The sequence below is a fragment of the Dermacentor silvarum genome, chromosome 10, assembly GCF_013339745.2.
Source record: "Dermacentor silvarum isolate Dsil-2018 chromosome 10, BIME_Dsil_1.4, whole genome shotgun sequence".
NCBI classification, from domain to species: domain Eukaryota; kingdom Metazoa; phylum Arthropoda; class Arachnida; order Ixodida; family Ixodidae; genus Dermacentor; species Dermacentor silvarum.
Window position 1 is genome coordinate 52547027 of NC_051163.1, and position 16282 is coordinate 52563308.

The 16282-nt window shown below is 43.3% G+C and overlaps 1 protein-coding gene across 1 annotated transcript in view; it reads left to right on the forward strand.

Moving 5' to 3' along the window:
* The window catches only part of LOC119431284 (mutS protein homolog 4), a 46047-nt gene that overhangs the window by 28032 nt on the left and 1733 nt on the right, over positions 1-16282 (forward strand). The window contains exons 15-22 of the mRNA XM_049657904.1: positions 666-760; positions 948-995; positions 3271-3438; positions 4757-4829; positions 6222-6286; positions 9578-9648; positions 11123-11238; positions 11390-11490. Coding sequence (XP_049513861.1) covers positions 666-760; positions 948-995; positions 3271-3438; positions 4757-4829; positions 6222-6286; positions 9578-9648; positions 11123-11238; positions 11390-11490 — 737 coding nt within the window. The remainder of the gene's footprint in view (positions 1-665; positions 761-947; positions 996-3270; positions 3439-4756; positions 4830-6221; positions 6287-9577; positions 9649-11122; positions 11239-11389; positions 11491-16282) is intronic.

The window sequence follows — 16282 nt, forward strand, 5'->3', positions numbered from 1 at the left end:
ATTCGTATTCTTGCCAGCCGCCAAGATGGAAAATAATTTTTTTCCCGATGCTTAACTGCCTACCCAACTACTCTAGTGTGAGGCGTAGGAACAGCCCACTGCTCTTGCTATCAGCTGCAGCACCCTGTATTGCAATTTCAATGCTGCGAACACCAGTCACTTGCACTTTTGTTTTTCCATTGAGACTGTACACGAAGCTACTGATACTTTCCCGTGTGCGAGCACTGCAGTAGCCTACGTTTTCTTCTACCATGACAACAGGGTGTTAGTGGTAATGCCAACCATGGCAACGACATTATTGTTTCAAGTGGAAGAATAGCCCTTAAGAGGCTGTTGCCTTAAAGCATTAGCGAAGACAGTTTGTACCACAGATGAGTTCCCAGTGCCAGTCATGTAGTGAGCCTGCACGGTGCGAATGTTTGTGTGAAGACTTCATGTGCAAAATGTGAGGCAACATTGTTCTTATGGTGTAAAAGACACGGAACCATGCGAAGAAACAACTGGACGAGAAAGGAGTGTCACCACTGACTTCCTTTTCTGTCTGGTTGTTTCTTCACTTGGGTTCGCCTCTTTTCTGCCGTGGGAAGTAGGAACCAACCGGCCCAGTAGCAAGTAGTGAGACAACGCGGTTCATAACAGTGCATTCGTTTTGTTGTCATCTGCAGTTCGCCCGGAGTTCACTGACACCCTGTGCATTGTTGAGGGTCGTCACCCTGTGCTGGAGAAAGTGGGCATGCGTACTTTCATCCCAAATGACTCAGTAAGAATGTTTTGGTATTGTACCGCTACATGGCATGACATTATTACAAAGCTCTCGGTTCTGACCTTACTCAGCCTTGTCTTGGAGGGCATCCTAGGCAGAAATATGCGTGTTGCGACTCTTCTAGAGTTGTGCAGTTCTTCCATGTCATTTCTAAACATCTCTGGCTTCAAATTCTTCCCTCTAGTTCGCAAGCTCACACCACAACTGCAATGTCATCACCGGGCCAAACATGGTGAGTTCCAAAAATGTGTTGATGTTTACAACTGTTCATCCTACCTGCACGCATAATGAGCATAATGAAAACAAAACTGATAAAGAAATTGCACATCAGTTTATATCTGCAAGAGTTTGTGTACGTGCCATCTTCCTACAGTACGTACTGTGAATTTGCTGGTGTGCTGTCATGTATGGTGCCAGAGCCCTCTATCTGCTGCTGTAAGCATGCCAAGACTTTCAACCCACAACAAAGCTTGTCGCTGACAACAATTATATTACTGCATATGTCCTTGTGCATATTATCAGTTTGTGTTACTACTTTCATGACCCTCATAATTTTCCTATCTCTTGTGCTTTCACCTTCACCATTATCGCCGATATTAGTAGGGCTGGTCATCTGTTAGAAAGTTTAGCGTGATTAAACAAAACATTTGAATCAATTAATTAATCAGATTAGAACTTATTATTCTTGCATGTAAACTTCGATGATCATTCATTAAAATGGGCATCTGCCTTTAATGTCGCATCAGGGACACTTTGCTGCTCATCCAGTACAGTACAGTAATGATACAGTACAGTAAAGTAGGGATATTACAGTAATGACACTCACTTGTCCATTTGTCTCACTGGCTTGCACTGTAGCATGCATGAGTGGCTTTTGCCCTTAGAGACATAAAGTTGGGACTGTAAGATGGCACGACTTATAATCTCAACGTTGTGGTTTGTAGATCAGTCTATTTTATTCATTTGTTTTACCCTCAGGGACCTCATCATAAGATAGGGGAGTGGATTACAGAAGAAACAATGGTGGCTCACAGACAACACATTTTATGAGTCACTCTTGCTGTATCTGCAAGAAATTGGCATACATGCTTATATTTATTTGATTCCGATGCTGCACCACATGGCAACCCAAATGAATCTAAGGAATAATAAAAAAATGAAATAAAATGTGAGATTTACATAGCATTTGCTAATCATACAATGTTGCATGAGCATACAGCATTGTAATACAGCGTAATGTAAGTAGCATAAAAACAACTAATGATACTTCATACAAGTTCTTGTTGCTTAAAGTATTAGCGCATGCATTTTTTGAAAATTATCGCTATTATTAATGGATACAATTTCATCAGGAAGTTCATTTCATTCTTTCTATATACATGACAAAAATGATTGTAAGAAACATGTTGTGTTACATGCACAAATTTTAACTTTATGCTGTTGATCAAGGCAGTGAGGTAAGTAATGTTGTCATGACATGAATTTCGATTGAAAAATAGGGTGGTGATATATGTTTAGCTTATGAAAAAAATTGATATTCAATATATCACCTGAGAAGTCTCACGCTATCTTCCTTCCTGTCAAGCAGGTGAAACGAAGACTGTCAGTTCCGACGCTTGCCGATTTTCCTCACAGGGCCTCAATCTATTAACTGGCATTAGAAAAAATTAGTCACGAATAAAGCAGTTCATTTATTAAGGTTAATCGATCAATTGCCCAACCCTAATCATTAGCCTATTTTATGTCCACTGCAAGGTGACAGCCTCTGCCAGTGATCACTGCCAGTCATCACTGGCAGTTACCGTGCCTCTGCCAATTACCACTGTCTTTTATCAGCTGATCCTTGTCTTTTGCCTAATTATTTTCCAGTCTCATCACGTCACTGAATTCTCTCCCATCCTCACTGTGTTTCCCTTGCCTTGGCACCTATTATGTTACTCTGATAGGCCACCATTTATCTTTTGTCACCGGTTGATGTTATCTATCACCTGTTACACGATCTGCCCAGCTCCACTTCTTAATCTCAACCAGAATATGTATCAGCAAGTCAAAAAGTTTAAGCCAGTTGGTGTGTCATCCTAAATATGCTCACAGCGCAAGGCTAAACGTCGATAGAGACAAGAGTAAAAAAATAACTTTTATACCTTGTTTTTAGAAACCCTATATGTATACCTTCAGATCTTATGACTTGCTTGTCTCAAGGTGTTATGAAAAGCTGTGCTGCATGGTTAAAGGGCCATCTTCAATTGATAAACACCACTTCGTGTACTTTTCTTGTCACATAGCACATTAAATAACGAGCAATACTGAATAACGAGAAATTTCCCTCTTTGCCAAAAATCTGACCTCTGCATTTTTTTATATTTGTTTTTCACCACGTTTATTACGTATTATAGTTTCAAAGTCGCTTCCGAATTTGTCAAGTGCACCCATGCTATGCAATTACGGAAATAAAAAAATGTGAATAAAGCTAAATCTGTATTCTTGTCCTCGTCACCATCACACAGAGCGGAAAGTCGACCTACCTGAAGCAGGTGGCAGCTCTGCAAGTGATGGCCCAGCTGGGATCCTTTGTGCCGGCCAAGTACGCATCGTTTCGTATCGCTGACCAAATCTTCGCGCGCACAGGACACCGAGACGACATCGAGACCAACTGCTCCACTTTCCTTATGGAGGTATCTACAATCTTATCCATCTCTGCGACAGGCTCAATGAGAGATATCTGTCACGGCAAATGTCGTGGCACCCTATGCAAGCATGAATATTTCCAAGTTGTAGGGAGCTTATTTTCGACAAATCTGCACAACTTCATTGATCAGGCAGCGTCTAGATCACATGGTCATCATGCCATAGTGTTGCTCTGCTACCAGACCACAAAGGAGCTTCCACATTTGAACAAAATCTCGTTCACCGACGTCACCAGCATAGGCCTCTTTGTGCAGTATGGGTAATGTCAACGGTGGTTCTCGTGTGATGCTAGAAGTGGCAGCATCGGCATTGGTTAAGTTTTATTGGACGTGGGCAACACCATCAAATTTGATGTTATTTATTTGAAGTACCGACAATGGCCCTTAGCATTATTGTAGTAGGAAAACAACAATGTAACACATTTTTAGACATATGTAAAGCAAATGCAAGCAAGGACAAACACTTTACTGAAATTTCTGTTTATTTAAATTCAAAAACAAGAAAGCCGTGCAAAAAATCAAGAAAATTTGAGTCACCCGTACACTGCGGATACATTCGAAATGTCATCTACTGTGGCAGTAACTTTTGCAGAACACTAGGAAAAATGACAGAGATACAAAGACATCATGTGGCGGGCTTTTCAGGTCGTGTGTGGCATGCAGGAAAAAATGCGTGCTTGAAAACTTTGACTCTTGAAGCATATTTGCCTACTATCAAGGGGTGATCTGTGCAAGGAGACGCACAACTTGGTTCTTTTATGTACTTTTCTTTCCAAATTCCAGTTCTTGAGGGAGCCTTGAGGGAGCCTTGAGGGATTACTTGTCAAATAAGGAAAGATGTAAAAACATTCATCTAATAGCGAGGCACTACATCAGGCACGAATAAAGGTTTTGAATGGTTTAAAAGAACAAAACAAAGAAAGCTACAGGGGTCTTCATGACAAAGGGGGAAGATCATCTGTTCATATATCATGATGAGCAAATGTTGCAGGCGATAGCTCGTAACGTCTCGTTCACATTCACATTGCGTTTGCAAATTTGTCACGGCATCAACTTAATATCCTCATCCGCCTGTGTCTGCCAATTTGTGTTGAGTGCAACTAGCTTCAGATGAAAACTTAGAAATCTTTCATAGGACATAAGTTGTGCTTATAGTAGCTAACTTGCAATGGTTACCTATTTTAGCCCATTTTACAAGCTCTGGACATGTTTGTGTATGAATGGTCAATATAACACCATTGGCATTTTTTTTTATGTAGAGAACATTGTTGCCAACAGCTGTCTGCTATTTCTGTACCCACTCCAGATGCGGGAAATCAACTACATTCTGCAGAACTTCACCGACGCATCTCTCATCATCATTGACGAGCTCGGACGAGGTTGGTTTGCAATGCGCATGCGATACCGCAACCAACGGATGTTAAACTTTAATTTTGCTGCACTTATTTTTTTCTTAATACGGCAAACTCAATCATAACGACGTGTTCTTGAGAGAGACTTCTTCACAAATCACTAATGCTTTCGAGAAGCCGTACATGCAACCTGTCAATCAGCGCCTTCCCTAGAACATTCAGTGATAAAAAGAAAAGGAGAGAAAATGAAATTAAGACAGTTCTCTTCACTACATCGAAGGGCACTAGAAAAATCTACATTGAGCTGTATTAGTAAATTGTCTTTGTATAATACAAAAAAGTCACTCTTACCTCTAGAGGAGGCCTATAATAGGCCAGAAAAGATGCAAGAACTTTAGGAGGGGGGCGATGCTGCCTTGAGGTTTGTTTCCACACCAGCTTGCAGTGATGTCATGGGTTTGGACGGCGTCAGGTCAGGCATGTCCAATCTATTTTGACGTTCTGGAGAGTTACCTCTTTGGCCCCCTGCTAGGGGGCCTACAGACTCCATTCGAGGCAGAGTCTGTGGCGGCTGCCATTGGCATGTTGCCACATCCGTTGCGATAGCGCGGCTTTCATTTGATTGAGTCGTGAAGCTCCAAGGATGATTTGATTTTGCATGAAAGCATTGGCAGTGATGGCAAAGTTTTAGACACATCCAGTGATTTTAATGTCGTCGACTGTGACAATAGTTTTGATATGACACGACACTGGACAAAGAGATGGACAAAACCTGGTTCTTGTTATTTCGTATTTTCAGACACAAGTTGTGAATTTGCTATCGCCATATTATACATATTTCGAATCTGCAAAACATTTGCTATCCAGTTGCGCAATAAAAAAAAAAAAGACATCATTTTCTTAATGGTTTTTAAGATTTTTTGCCAGCACTTAGAGGGTTAAACCTTGTCAGGCGCTTCCACCAGCTTTGACAAAGTTGGAGGGCTACACAGATGAGTTCTTTAAGCAAATATAAAATTTGTTATATTATCACAGATTTACTATATTTTACTGACTACTAAATGGGGCATTACATATCATGGGAGCTGGTGCCAAATATTCACATTGGTGGCTCCATTCCTGTCCTGTGTTTGCTCCATCTTGCTTACATCCATATTACACCATCCGTATTGCTTTGATCCTTTGCGTATTTGATCATTCGCCAAAGCAGTGTTGCCACCCTTGAAGTCTCGGGTGGCAAGCTTTGGGGATAACGCATGCTGGGAAATTCAGAGCTGTTAACCTGCAGAGGTGATCTACAAGACGTCCTTTTGTTTGTTTGTTTCACGAAAATCAATAAATCAAGATTGTGCACTTGGGTTCAATTATGTTTGGTTGAGTACAGCATTGTTTCATGCTTGCTTATTGTTTTCTCCTTAGGTACCAGCGAAGAGGAAGGTTCGGCGATGTGCGTTGCAATAACTGAGAAGCTGATCAACTCCGATGTAAGTAGACTGAATTGGCAGCACTTATCAACAAACAACAGGATGGCAATGAATTGCACAACGTGTAGCATACTTCACAAGAGAGAGAGGTGTGATAACTGAAAGGCAAGGAGGTCAACCAGGCTGAGGCAAGTTGGCTACCTTGCTCTGGGAAGGGGAGTTAAGACTAGAAGAAAAGTTCACGTTAAGCACGCACACACATGCACAAGTGTCCTTCATTTAGTGTGTCACAGGGCAGCCATATAAGCTGGTGGACCTCAAGAAGCACAGCAGCGCTTCGCGGCCTTTTCATATCGCAGATGCACAGGGCCACCCCAGATCTTATATTCTGTAAAGGGCCTGTCGTCTAGTTTTCCCTAAAGCAGTTCGAAGGGCATGCCTCTGATCTTCATATGATACGCAGTCACGCGTCAGGTGCTTGAGGGTTTCTTCTGTGCCACAAGTGTCACAATTGGCACTGTCCGCCATTCCCATTGGAAGTGAATTAGGCGTTTGTAATAGCAATGCCTACTCTCAGGCAACAAAGTAATGTATCTTCAGATTGAGTAAGACCGAGTAAGAGTCGCAATTTCAAATGTGGATCAATTTTGTGTAGCCAGCGATTAGTGAAATCTGGCAAATCTTTATCAGAGTGACCCTGAATGCCTGTAACTCTGAAGGGCACAGCTTAGAACAGCAAGTTCTTGTGTTTATTGCAGTGTGCAGTAAATACATGGCCTGTCGCTCATGTTTGCAAAATTTATTGGGAACATTTACGAGTATACCTGAGATTAGCAATTTGGCATCGTCCAAAGATAGAAGTTGGTAGAAATAATTCACTAGCACTGCAATCAGCATTACTGCATTAGCAAAAGTGAACTACTTGTACACCTCACAGACATGATCTGTCTTATATATGCAGGGCCACCATCTTCTGCCTCAATTATTGACTGAATTTCGCTTCGATAATGGCTATATACTCGGATCAGATAATGCGTGTTGATGTTGTGCACTGCTTCCACAATAGCAGCCTTGAGCGAGTTATTATCGCTGTGTGGCTGTTTGTTAGTCTTTTCTCTCAGTGACGCCTGCTATACATAGTGGTGTACAGGTTTAGATCTTTGAAACGAGGATGCTACACTGAGGGCGACATGGCCGCAGAAGCTCACGGCCAGAAATTCTTGGGTTGCGCAGGGCCTTAGAAGTGGTGCCTTATGAAATCATGCTCAGGAAGCTTGAATTTTGACTCTGCCACCTGAAGCTACTCAGAAATAGTCGTAATCAGCGTTTCGGGGCTCTCATTCATCATGGCCTCCACCTGCTGAAGAAACTCACCCACCTGAACGACATCTGACCACTGGCAGCACCTATTTGTTTTTATTGTCACAGATGATAATTGGCCTACAAACTCTTGTCTCGCCCCAAAAACAAAGGACTTTGCGACATTCAAGAAGGTGGTGATCTCGAGTTGCTGTGGTTGACATGTAAAGCGAATAGGACACCATGTGGTTTCATATCCTGCATCGGACTGAAAGCTGATACTCTGGAATAAATTTGCCAGATAGGTGAGCTGATAAAAAGAGTTGTTTGTGTGGACAGAATTAAGCGTTCAGACAGATAGAACGAGAATGTTAATGTGTATGGCGATTCGAAGCCATGTCCTCAAACACCTCGCACACCCAGTACGCTGAAGGCGTTAAACTGTTGTAGAAAGCGTTCAGTAATAAATATTTTTACACCCTTGGGGCTTAACTTGTCCCTAAACAATAACTGTCATCTATTTTGCATGTCCTTAACGCTGCGCGCCTGGTACTTTCACATCAGGAACGGCATACACAAATCGGCGTGGCATTGCGTTCCTGACAGGAAAGTGGTGAGCGCAGAGTGTTAAAGGAAATGCGTACATGAGCGATGATGATTATTGTTTAGGAACGAGATAAGCCCCAATGGGTGTAAACATTTGGAGCTGTATGATTTGAACAAAAGCCACTGATTACCGCACGCGTGTCGCATTTTACTGTATCGCCAAGCTGTCGCCTGAGTGCCTTAGCACCACATAAGGGCACACTCTTCAATAAAGTTCTACCAAATAAGCTTGTCTCGAGTGGTAATTACCCCTAAGAGACACAAAATTCAAATGTTTAGTCAAGCTAAAGTGATGCCTTAGCATTCCAAAGTCAAAGCATCACTTTTACCCAAGAATGGAGCTTTTGTATTTGTAAGAAGATCGTAAACATATAAAGCAGTACTGCTGCCACCGGTGTGGAAGTACGGTAAGAGTGAAACCAGCTCCCATAATGGTACATATATCCTGTTTATAACTGGTAGATGATGGTCGACCATTTATAACAAAAAAAAAACATTATAGCTACATGGTTTTTCAACGTAAAAGAAAATGCAGTTTAGCAATCTTCATCAGGTTTCCGCGTGGAAGAACTCACTGGTGGTTGATCTTCAAGCTGTTGTGTCGGCACTATCTGCTACTGTGTGCTGGCTGCGGCATCGTCTGTGTATGGGCATCTCACTCGAAGCATGCAGTATAGCACAGAAAAGAGTATGACCTCCGAGATCGCCGGCGCAGCTTAGGACTCCTACACCCGCCATAGTTGCTTAGTGGCTATGGTGTTTCACTGCTAAGTAAGCAAGAGGTTGCGGAATCAAATCCTGGCCACGGCGAGCGCGCTTCGATGGGGCACATGTACTTATATTTAGGTGCACATTAAAGAAGCCCCAGTGGTCAAAATTAATCCGATGACGTGCCTCATAATCGGGTCATGGTTTTTGTACGTAAAACCCCATAATTTAATTTTAAATTTGGGCATCTTACGTAAGTGGTCCCATTTATCACCAGTTAATCACATGGCCCCTTTAGTCACTATTTTCTCAAATTTCTCTGCAATTAAGTAATCTCGGCATAAAACTAAGGCTTCCTTGTTTCCAGAAATGTAATACACCACAATCTAAGTTTATTTCATTCCTGCCTTTAGTGCGCCTTTAAAATGTGTGAATGCCTGCCGCAACTGCCATGGCATTCTGCATCTGGCCGCAAGGTCGTGGGTTCGATTTTCTGCCACGGTGGCTGCGTTCAGATGGGGGCGTTGTATTTATAGATTTATGTGCATGTGAAAGAACCCCAGGTTGTCAAAATTAATTTGGAGCCCCCACTAAGCATCTCTTGACCCGTGTGACATTAGACCCCATAAATTGATTCGATTTATTTCATTTGCCTGAATATATGACTGGGCACGGCACGCTCCTTTCACTCGCTTGTGTATGGCCTCTGTGATACTTTGTTCCTTCCTGATCCTGCAGGCTTTTGTGATTATCGCCACTCACTTTGACCTGATGACCCAGCTGGAGTCCATGTACCCGAACGTCATAAAGCAAGTACCACATGCCTTCTAATCTCTTGTGCATTCCGCCTCTTCTTGCAACGCGATGAAGCCAAACTACGCTACCGCTTCTCAGCTTGACTGCAGTGCTTGTAAGATTACTAACTGCACATGCCGCCTAACGCTTGGAAACAGCAAAGTAACCATGGGCCTTTACAGCATTTGTGCTTTATAGAAATGCACCTGTAGTACTTCGTGGGCTGGCAGTGTTAATAAGAGCAAAGAAATAGCTCACGTAGAGAGAAAGAAAATGGAGTGCAGCGATCAAGGGCACGTGACACGACGGGAGTTCTTGGTCGTCTTGCTGGAATAAATGGCAGCAAAAGACTCGCTGCTCTCAGCTGAGCATATTGTCCTTCATTGTACTTGAAACCTGGTCTACCAGACAATGAGGCCTTCGGACTTCATAGCAAAGACATTTATTTATATTGGTGTTATATGTACGGGGATATATAAGTATCACGACGCAGCCGCGCCATGCTGGTGGCGACACCATGTGGCACTGTAATCAACCGCATTGTACAAGGAACGTTTGATTATCACACAACTCCTCTTGGAGAAAAAGAAATGCACAAAAGCACATTCATGGCCATTAGTGTTGCACTAACAACACACTTGTGTCAGCCAGATGAGTAAAGAATACAACAGATATAGTTTGATGTTCATAGGTGCATCACGACTGTCGCAGTACGAAAGGATAAAATCCAGGCACAAAGATGTGGTCAAAAGGCGCTCTCTGACACCCCCCCCCCCTTCCCCCATTAAAAAAAGAAAGAAAAGAAAATAAACATTCCATGGAGCATATGCATGAACAGGCAGCATGTGAATAACAAATGTTCAATAAATGCTCAGCACGCTTTGGTTAAACACAGCGTCACGAAATGTTGCTACCAGCACTGCTGCGTAGATACTAAAGCTAGAGTTCTTGCAGATTCTATAGTTATTTTGCTGCGAATCTCGCTATACATCTCAAGAGTTAAGAGGAAATGCAGAGGAAATATTTTAAAAAAATACCTTAATTTGCTATTACCCTGCGTCACAGGAGATTGCTCATGTCATCCACCCTCATGACCATGGCTTTCGGTATTCCAGTATATGTCTGTGTTAGTATCTTTGTTTTCCTAAAACTCTCTAATAGGGAATTTTAGAAATAGTGTGCCCAAGAGGCCTAGCATATACCGTCATCAATACTGCGCATGCACAGAACCCGAACTTCGCTTAGATTCTCTTGCACTTTTGCACGTCATTTCGTTGGCCCAGACGATAGTGATTCCCTCACTTCGTGTCCACTGTTTCTAAAGCTCCCTAATTTACATGCAGCCTACACCTTCTTTTCAGTGTTAGTCGAAAGTCCGCCATTTTAGCTAGCTCAGACGAGATGTGTGGAAGAGTATGAGCTTGAGAAATTTTGCATATTTCTATGCCTGCGCGCCCAGCCAGTGGTATTAAAGTTCTGATCCCACAGCTACCACATGGAAGTGGAGACTGAGGCAGAAGGCGAGGACAGTTCCGACGCCAGCGCCAGGAGACTGCGGTACACGCACAGGCTGGCCAGGGGAACGTGCTCCGAGCCTAACTACGGTTAGTGCATGGCCATGTTGGTGCATAGCCAAATGTCAGCCCTTCTCAAGCACTGACATCTATTTTCAAAGTTGTCAAAACTCTACCACATGCGTTTGTGTAGTAGCGTGTAGCCTAATCTTTCCTTTCTGTTGTTGCACTTATTTCACAGGTCTGAAGCTGGCTGAGATCTCCCATACGCCCAGCGATGTCCTGACAAGAGCCTACGAAGTGTCCAACCAAATTTCAGCCAGTCTCTCTGAGAACGAAAACGTAATTAGCGCCATGCATTGTATATGTACGTTGGTCTTTATTTCAGCTCTTGCAACCCGCTGGGCTGACGGTGCCTTAGAAGGCTTAAATTCCGGTATTAGAAGGACACTAGAGGAATTTTCATTTGTATTAGTACTCTTATATGCTTCTGTAATAGAAAAGCTGCCACGCTTAGCAGGAGAAGAGGCTTTGGCAAGTCGGAAAAGACGCAAGAACAAAGGACTTGTGGCAACCCCACCCTGAAGTTTCTGCACTTGCTTGCTGTGATGTCATGTCTTTCAACTGCGTCTGCGAAGGTCGAGTTAATTGTTCTTTGGTAAATAACAACTGCATTGTATTCTATAGGAACCAAAGGGCCAACTTATAGCAAGTGCCCAGAACATCTTCCTGCACCAAAATGGCTGGAATGCGAGGAGATATCTTGAAATCAGTGACTGCGACATAGCCGCGCATTCACCGAGGTTTAGGTGCGAAATTCAGAAAGAGCAAAGCGTGGCCTTCGCTTTCTCCAGTAATAATCAACCTCTTATTTTGCTCCAGATAGGCGAATATATAGTTTTGAAAGAATACTTCGCCATTTTAAACTCATTAATCTTGGTTTTTGGAATAATTTTAAGAACCCTTTAACCATAGTGTTAAAGGCCTGTATTAAGCCGGTTCAACCTCGTCACTCACCGATCTCATTTTCTATTCAGTGAGTACTGACACACATCTTCAAAGTCGCAGAAACAACCACATCCTTCTCACGCATGAAAAAATTACACTTAGCAAGTGTGGAGGTCAGGAACTATTTTTCTAAGCTATCTTAACTTGAAGCTAAGGTTGGTCTCAAAACACCAGACATGCCGTCATGACAAAAATAGTAACCTTTGCCATCGTTGTGTAGTAATACGGCTAGGTATGATGACATTGATTATAAAAAAAAGATACCAAGGAGTTGTGCGAACTTGTTCTGGCTGGCATGTGGCGGTCGCAGCAATCACGGGAACAAACCGAGCCGATGTGTATCAAGGTCATGAGACACAACTACTTCCTGGGTAATGAAACACCAAAACTGGTTTATAGAAACAAGTATTATAAATTTAGTGTGTGCTGATGCTTGGCAGTATCTTTTCTAGTGTTTAGAGGGTTTGAAACTTCATACAATTCAAAAAGTAATCTTAGGACTGTTTCATTGCTGAACCAACAAAGGTTACTGCAAAAGCTACGAACTCTTGAATTATTTGGCGAGGAAGCAGCCATTGTTCCTAATAGACGGATGCTCACGCATGTATAATTGGGTACAACTTAAGAAGGCACGAAAGGCCCCGCCCAGATGACCAAAGCGCGGCAGTCGATTGCCTCCGCGACTAAAGAAATAGTCCCGCTAACACAACTCTTCCCTGTTCAAAGGGCAGTCTGCCATGCTCTCCGTCAGCGGGGTTACCGGCTAGCCATCTCATGACGTCAGTCTAGAGTGCGCACTCATTGGTTGAGGCTCGTGCACATCCTCCTTTGAGGGGCAAGTGCCGCTGCCTTTTAAAGTTGCATTTGACTACCGGGTGCGTTAAGGAGTCATGAAATGTCTATAAAACTGATTTGACGCATCCGAGCGTTGATGCACGGATGAAGGGATTAAGCATACAAGCTTGCATATGCTGCCTGAAGCAAGGCCAATCGAAGGCGCAAGTGCGTGTCATCTGTAGCGACACTGTTAAAAAGATGCCGATTTCTCTGCGATTGAACGATGGCGCCTGGCGTGTTTCATCGTGTTTCTCTATAGAGGTGACAGACAGATGGCGCCAATTTGCAGAATTTGCAGGCGCAAGTTGGAATAGGCTAGCGCAAGACGGGTAATTGGAGATCGCAGGGAGAGGCCTTCGTCCTACAGTGGACATAAATATAGGCTGATGATGATGATGTTATTATTTCACTGCAGTCAGTGCATTTTATTACCAAGCAATCGGCCCAAATTGCTCACAGCGAAACGCCGCCGTGTATATTTCAATGCATGCTGCCAATCACCCATCCACACTAATGTAGCGATGGTGCTGCCATCTATAGCCCGATCTCGCGGCCAATAGCCTATGGTCATGCACAGGCAGCTCACGATGTCGCTGAAATGGAATAGTGGCGCCATCTGTCACCTCTACAGAGAAACACAATGAAACATGCCATGACGCTTGGTGCTGTTGTTGCGCAGCTCAACTTTCTGCTATTCTTGCACTGGTTATAAAAAAGCCTGTATTCCTGTACAATGAAGTTAAAGTAGCTAGTTATTGTGACTCTACTTCACCGCCTGTACGCACACATAACTTCACTTAACTTCTTTTTCGCTTCTCTGTCAAATACAAGATGCTAGTTACAAAGTTTAGTTAAACAATGTACAGCACTATGAGTGACAACGCAGTGGTAGGATCGCCAGTTGCATGCTTTACATGCACTTTTTTTTCGCGGTAACAGTAAAAATGTAGCATTTTAGCACGATGCGAATAATTTTGAAGTATTTGGAGAGACAACCTTGTTACATTGTATTCTTTCTTTGTGAAAATAATGGCCGCTACCTTCTGTACATCATTCTGCTAACATCATGCTAAAGAGCACATTATATTAGCCGCCAGCAACTCAGTTTTTGACATCTTGTGCCTAGCAACTGCAATGCTACACATGATTCTCTTGTAATACTCTATTTCCGCTTCACATTATAGCAGATAAAGCACCAAAGCGCAAGAACTCACTTGCGAGGCAAAATTATTTCTATGTGATGGGATATCCATATAATAAAAGGGCATCTAAGCTACAGTCATGCAATTGTATGCCTAAGATTAATTGTATTCTGAGACATCACATGAGCGCTTAAGATTTTCTTTCCTACTGCTGAGTGATCTCACGCCACCTCATCCATGTTTCGTGATATCACCAAGGTTGCGCGGAATGACCAACACATCGCTCTACTACAAGTGATCGCTAAAACGCTGCATTCAGGTATCGCTGCGACCACTTCATTTGTTTAAAACGGCGCCAATTGTTTAAGTTTCTTTTTTTTTTTTTTACAGCGGAGCTATTATATGCTAGTTTCCAGCGGATCACTGCATAGACCGAGCGCATAGACCACAAACTATATCATCATCAGCAATGGCTCGAGCATAGCGCGGTTCGAACGCGCTCGTGCCACTGCTCGCAGCGTTCGTCATCTTCCACAGTTGGCTCCGCTGTACAAAAAAACTGAAAATAGCCAATGAGTGTATCTCTTTGGCTGGTGATGTCACGCACTGCATAGGCATGTTATGTCAGTTGCGTTTCGGCCGTGTGATGGGTAGGCCACGTATTGTGTGGACCGAGGAAGAACAGCATGCCTACGAAAAACGACGGCGCGAGCAGAAGCGGGAATGGGTGCGAAGGCAGCGGGAGGCTGCTAACGCCGAGTCCATGTCCATGATTTCAACGTAGACCTGTCTCGGCCAGAGGGAAAGTGGTTATTGGCATTTCTGATGGTATTATGTAGGTTCGGCATTCAGTGCTATACAAACATAAGTGGGCCTACCACACGGCATCGGGCCTGCATAGACTTGAGGTTCGCGAAGAACCTTTCCAGCGTCTTTACAGAACCCATGGCCGTCTACCATAGTGACCACAAAGCTATAGTCACCTTTTTAGTGACGAAATAATAAAGACGGTAGAAAATGACTGTTCATGTGGTATGTAGCTTTATTTAAATTAGTATAGTTTATCACCATATACACAGATCCGCTGGTCATCCACCTTCAGAGTGGAATTGCACTGCATGTTTTTGTTTTTTTTCTGTGCGCTGCTTGAATCAATGCTGCAATGAAATTTGTGACGAACGGATGAACATTGCACGCTATATGCATGCAGTCATTGATTTCATTGCAGCGCAAGCACACAGCGCAAAGCCGAATGAGTCCGTCTTGCATACCGCCATTTACGACTGCACTACAACCACAGAACAGACTTTAAGGGATATGTGCGCAATACGCACACATGTAAAAAAGCAGCGGCAAGCAGACATCGCGACGCGCCATCCACACTATTGTAGTTCAGCCAGTATCTGCCAGGCGGAGACTCTGCTCGATCTCGCGGTCAATAGGTCTTTATCCTTCGATGTCGAGAACCAATCTCAAGAAGACTGCTAAGATAACGGCCTAACTGGCAGCCAAGGTGAGATAAAGCGTACCGAAAGTACATCATGCACTTCCCATGAAAGGAGCAAACGGGTTAGATATGGGTAGGGGTACCGGTTCAGCCTGAAGCGGGCAGGCCTGGTGCTGGTACATCAGGCGATGACGTAATTTCCTTTGCATCCGTGCAAGGGAAGTCTGTGGGACAGCTCGACAAAAACCGCTTTTGCAGTAACAAAAGATAAGTTGGTGTCTAGCCACTCAGATGTCAAGTCAGTCTGATAGACGTCGAGGGGCAATAAAGGGAAACACCGAATCAATTTAGATTAAGGAAGTATTCCTGAAAAACCTCTGGTATTTTCGCGATAATATGTTGATTATCAGAAGAGAAAATGACGACCAAAGTTTTGTTTTTTGAATTTCGCACTGAAACCCTAGGGCCGGTACGTTATCGTCACAGATTTGCAAAGTATTTTTTTCGCAGTTCGTTTCGGCCGCAGTGGTTTAGTGAAGGTTCTTAAAAATTCCCAAGTTCAATGTTTGGCTTTTTTTAGAATACGATATCGTTCATTCCTACCGATAAAAAGTTTAACTAAGCCCGAGCAGATGGCATCAAAATCTGTGACGTTGCCATGAGCTAATGAGGGAATTTCAAGCTGGTGTCGCCCCCTGCC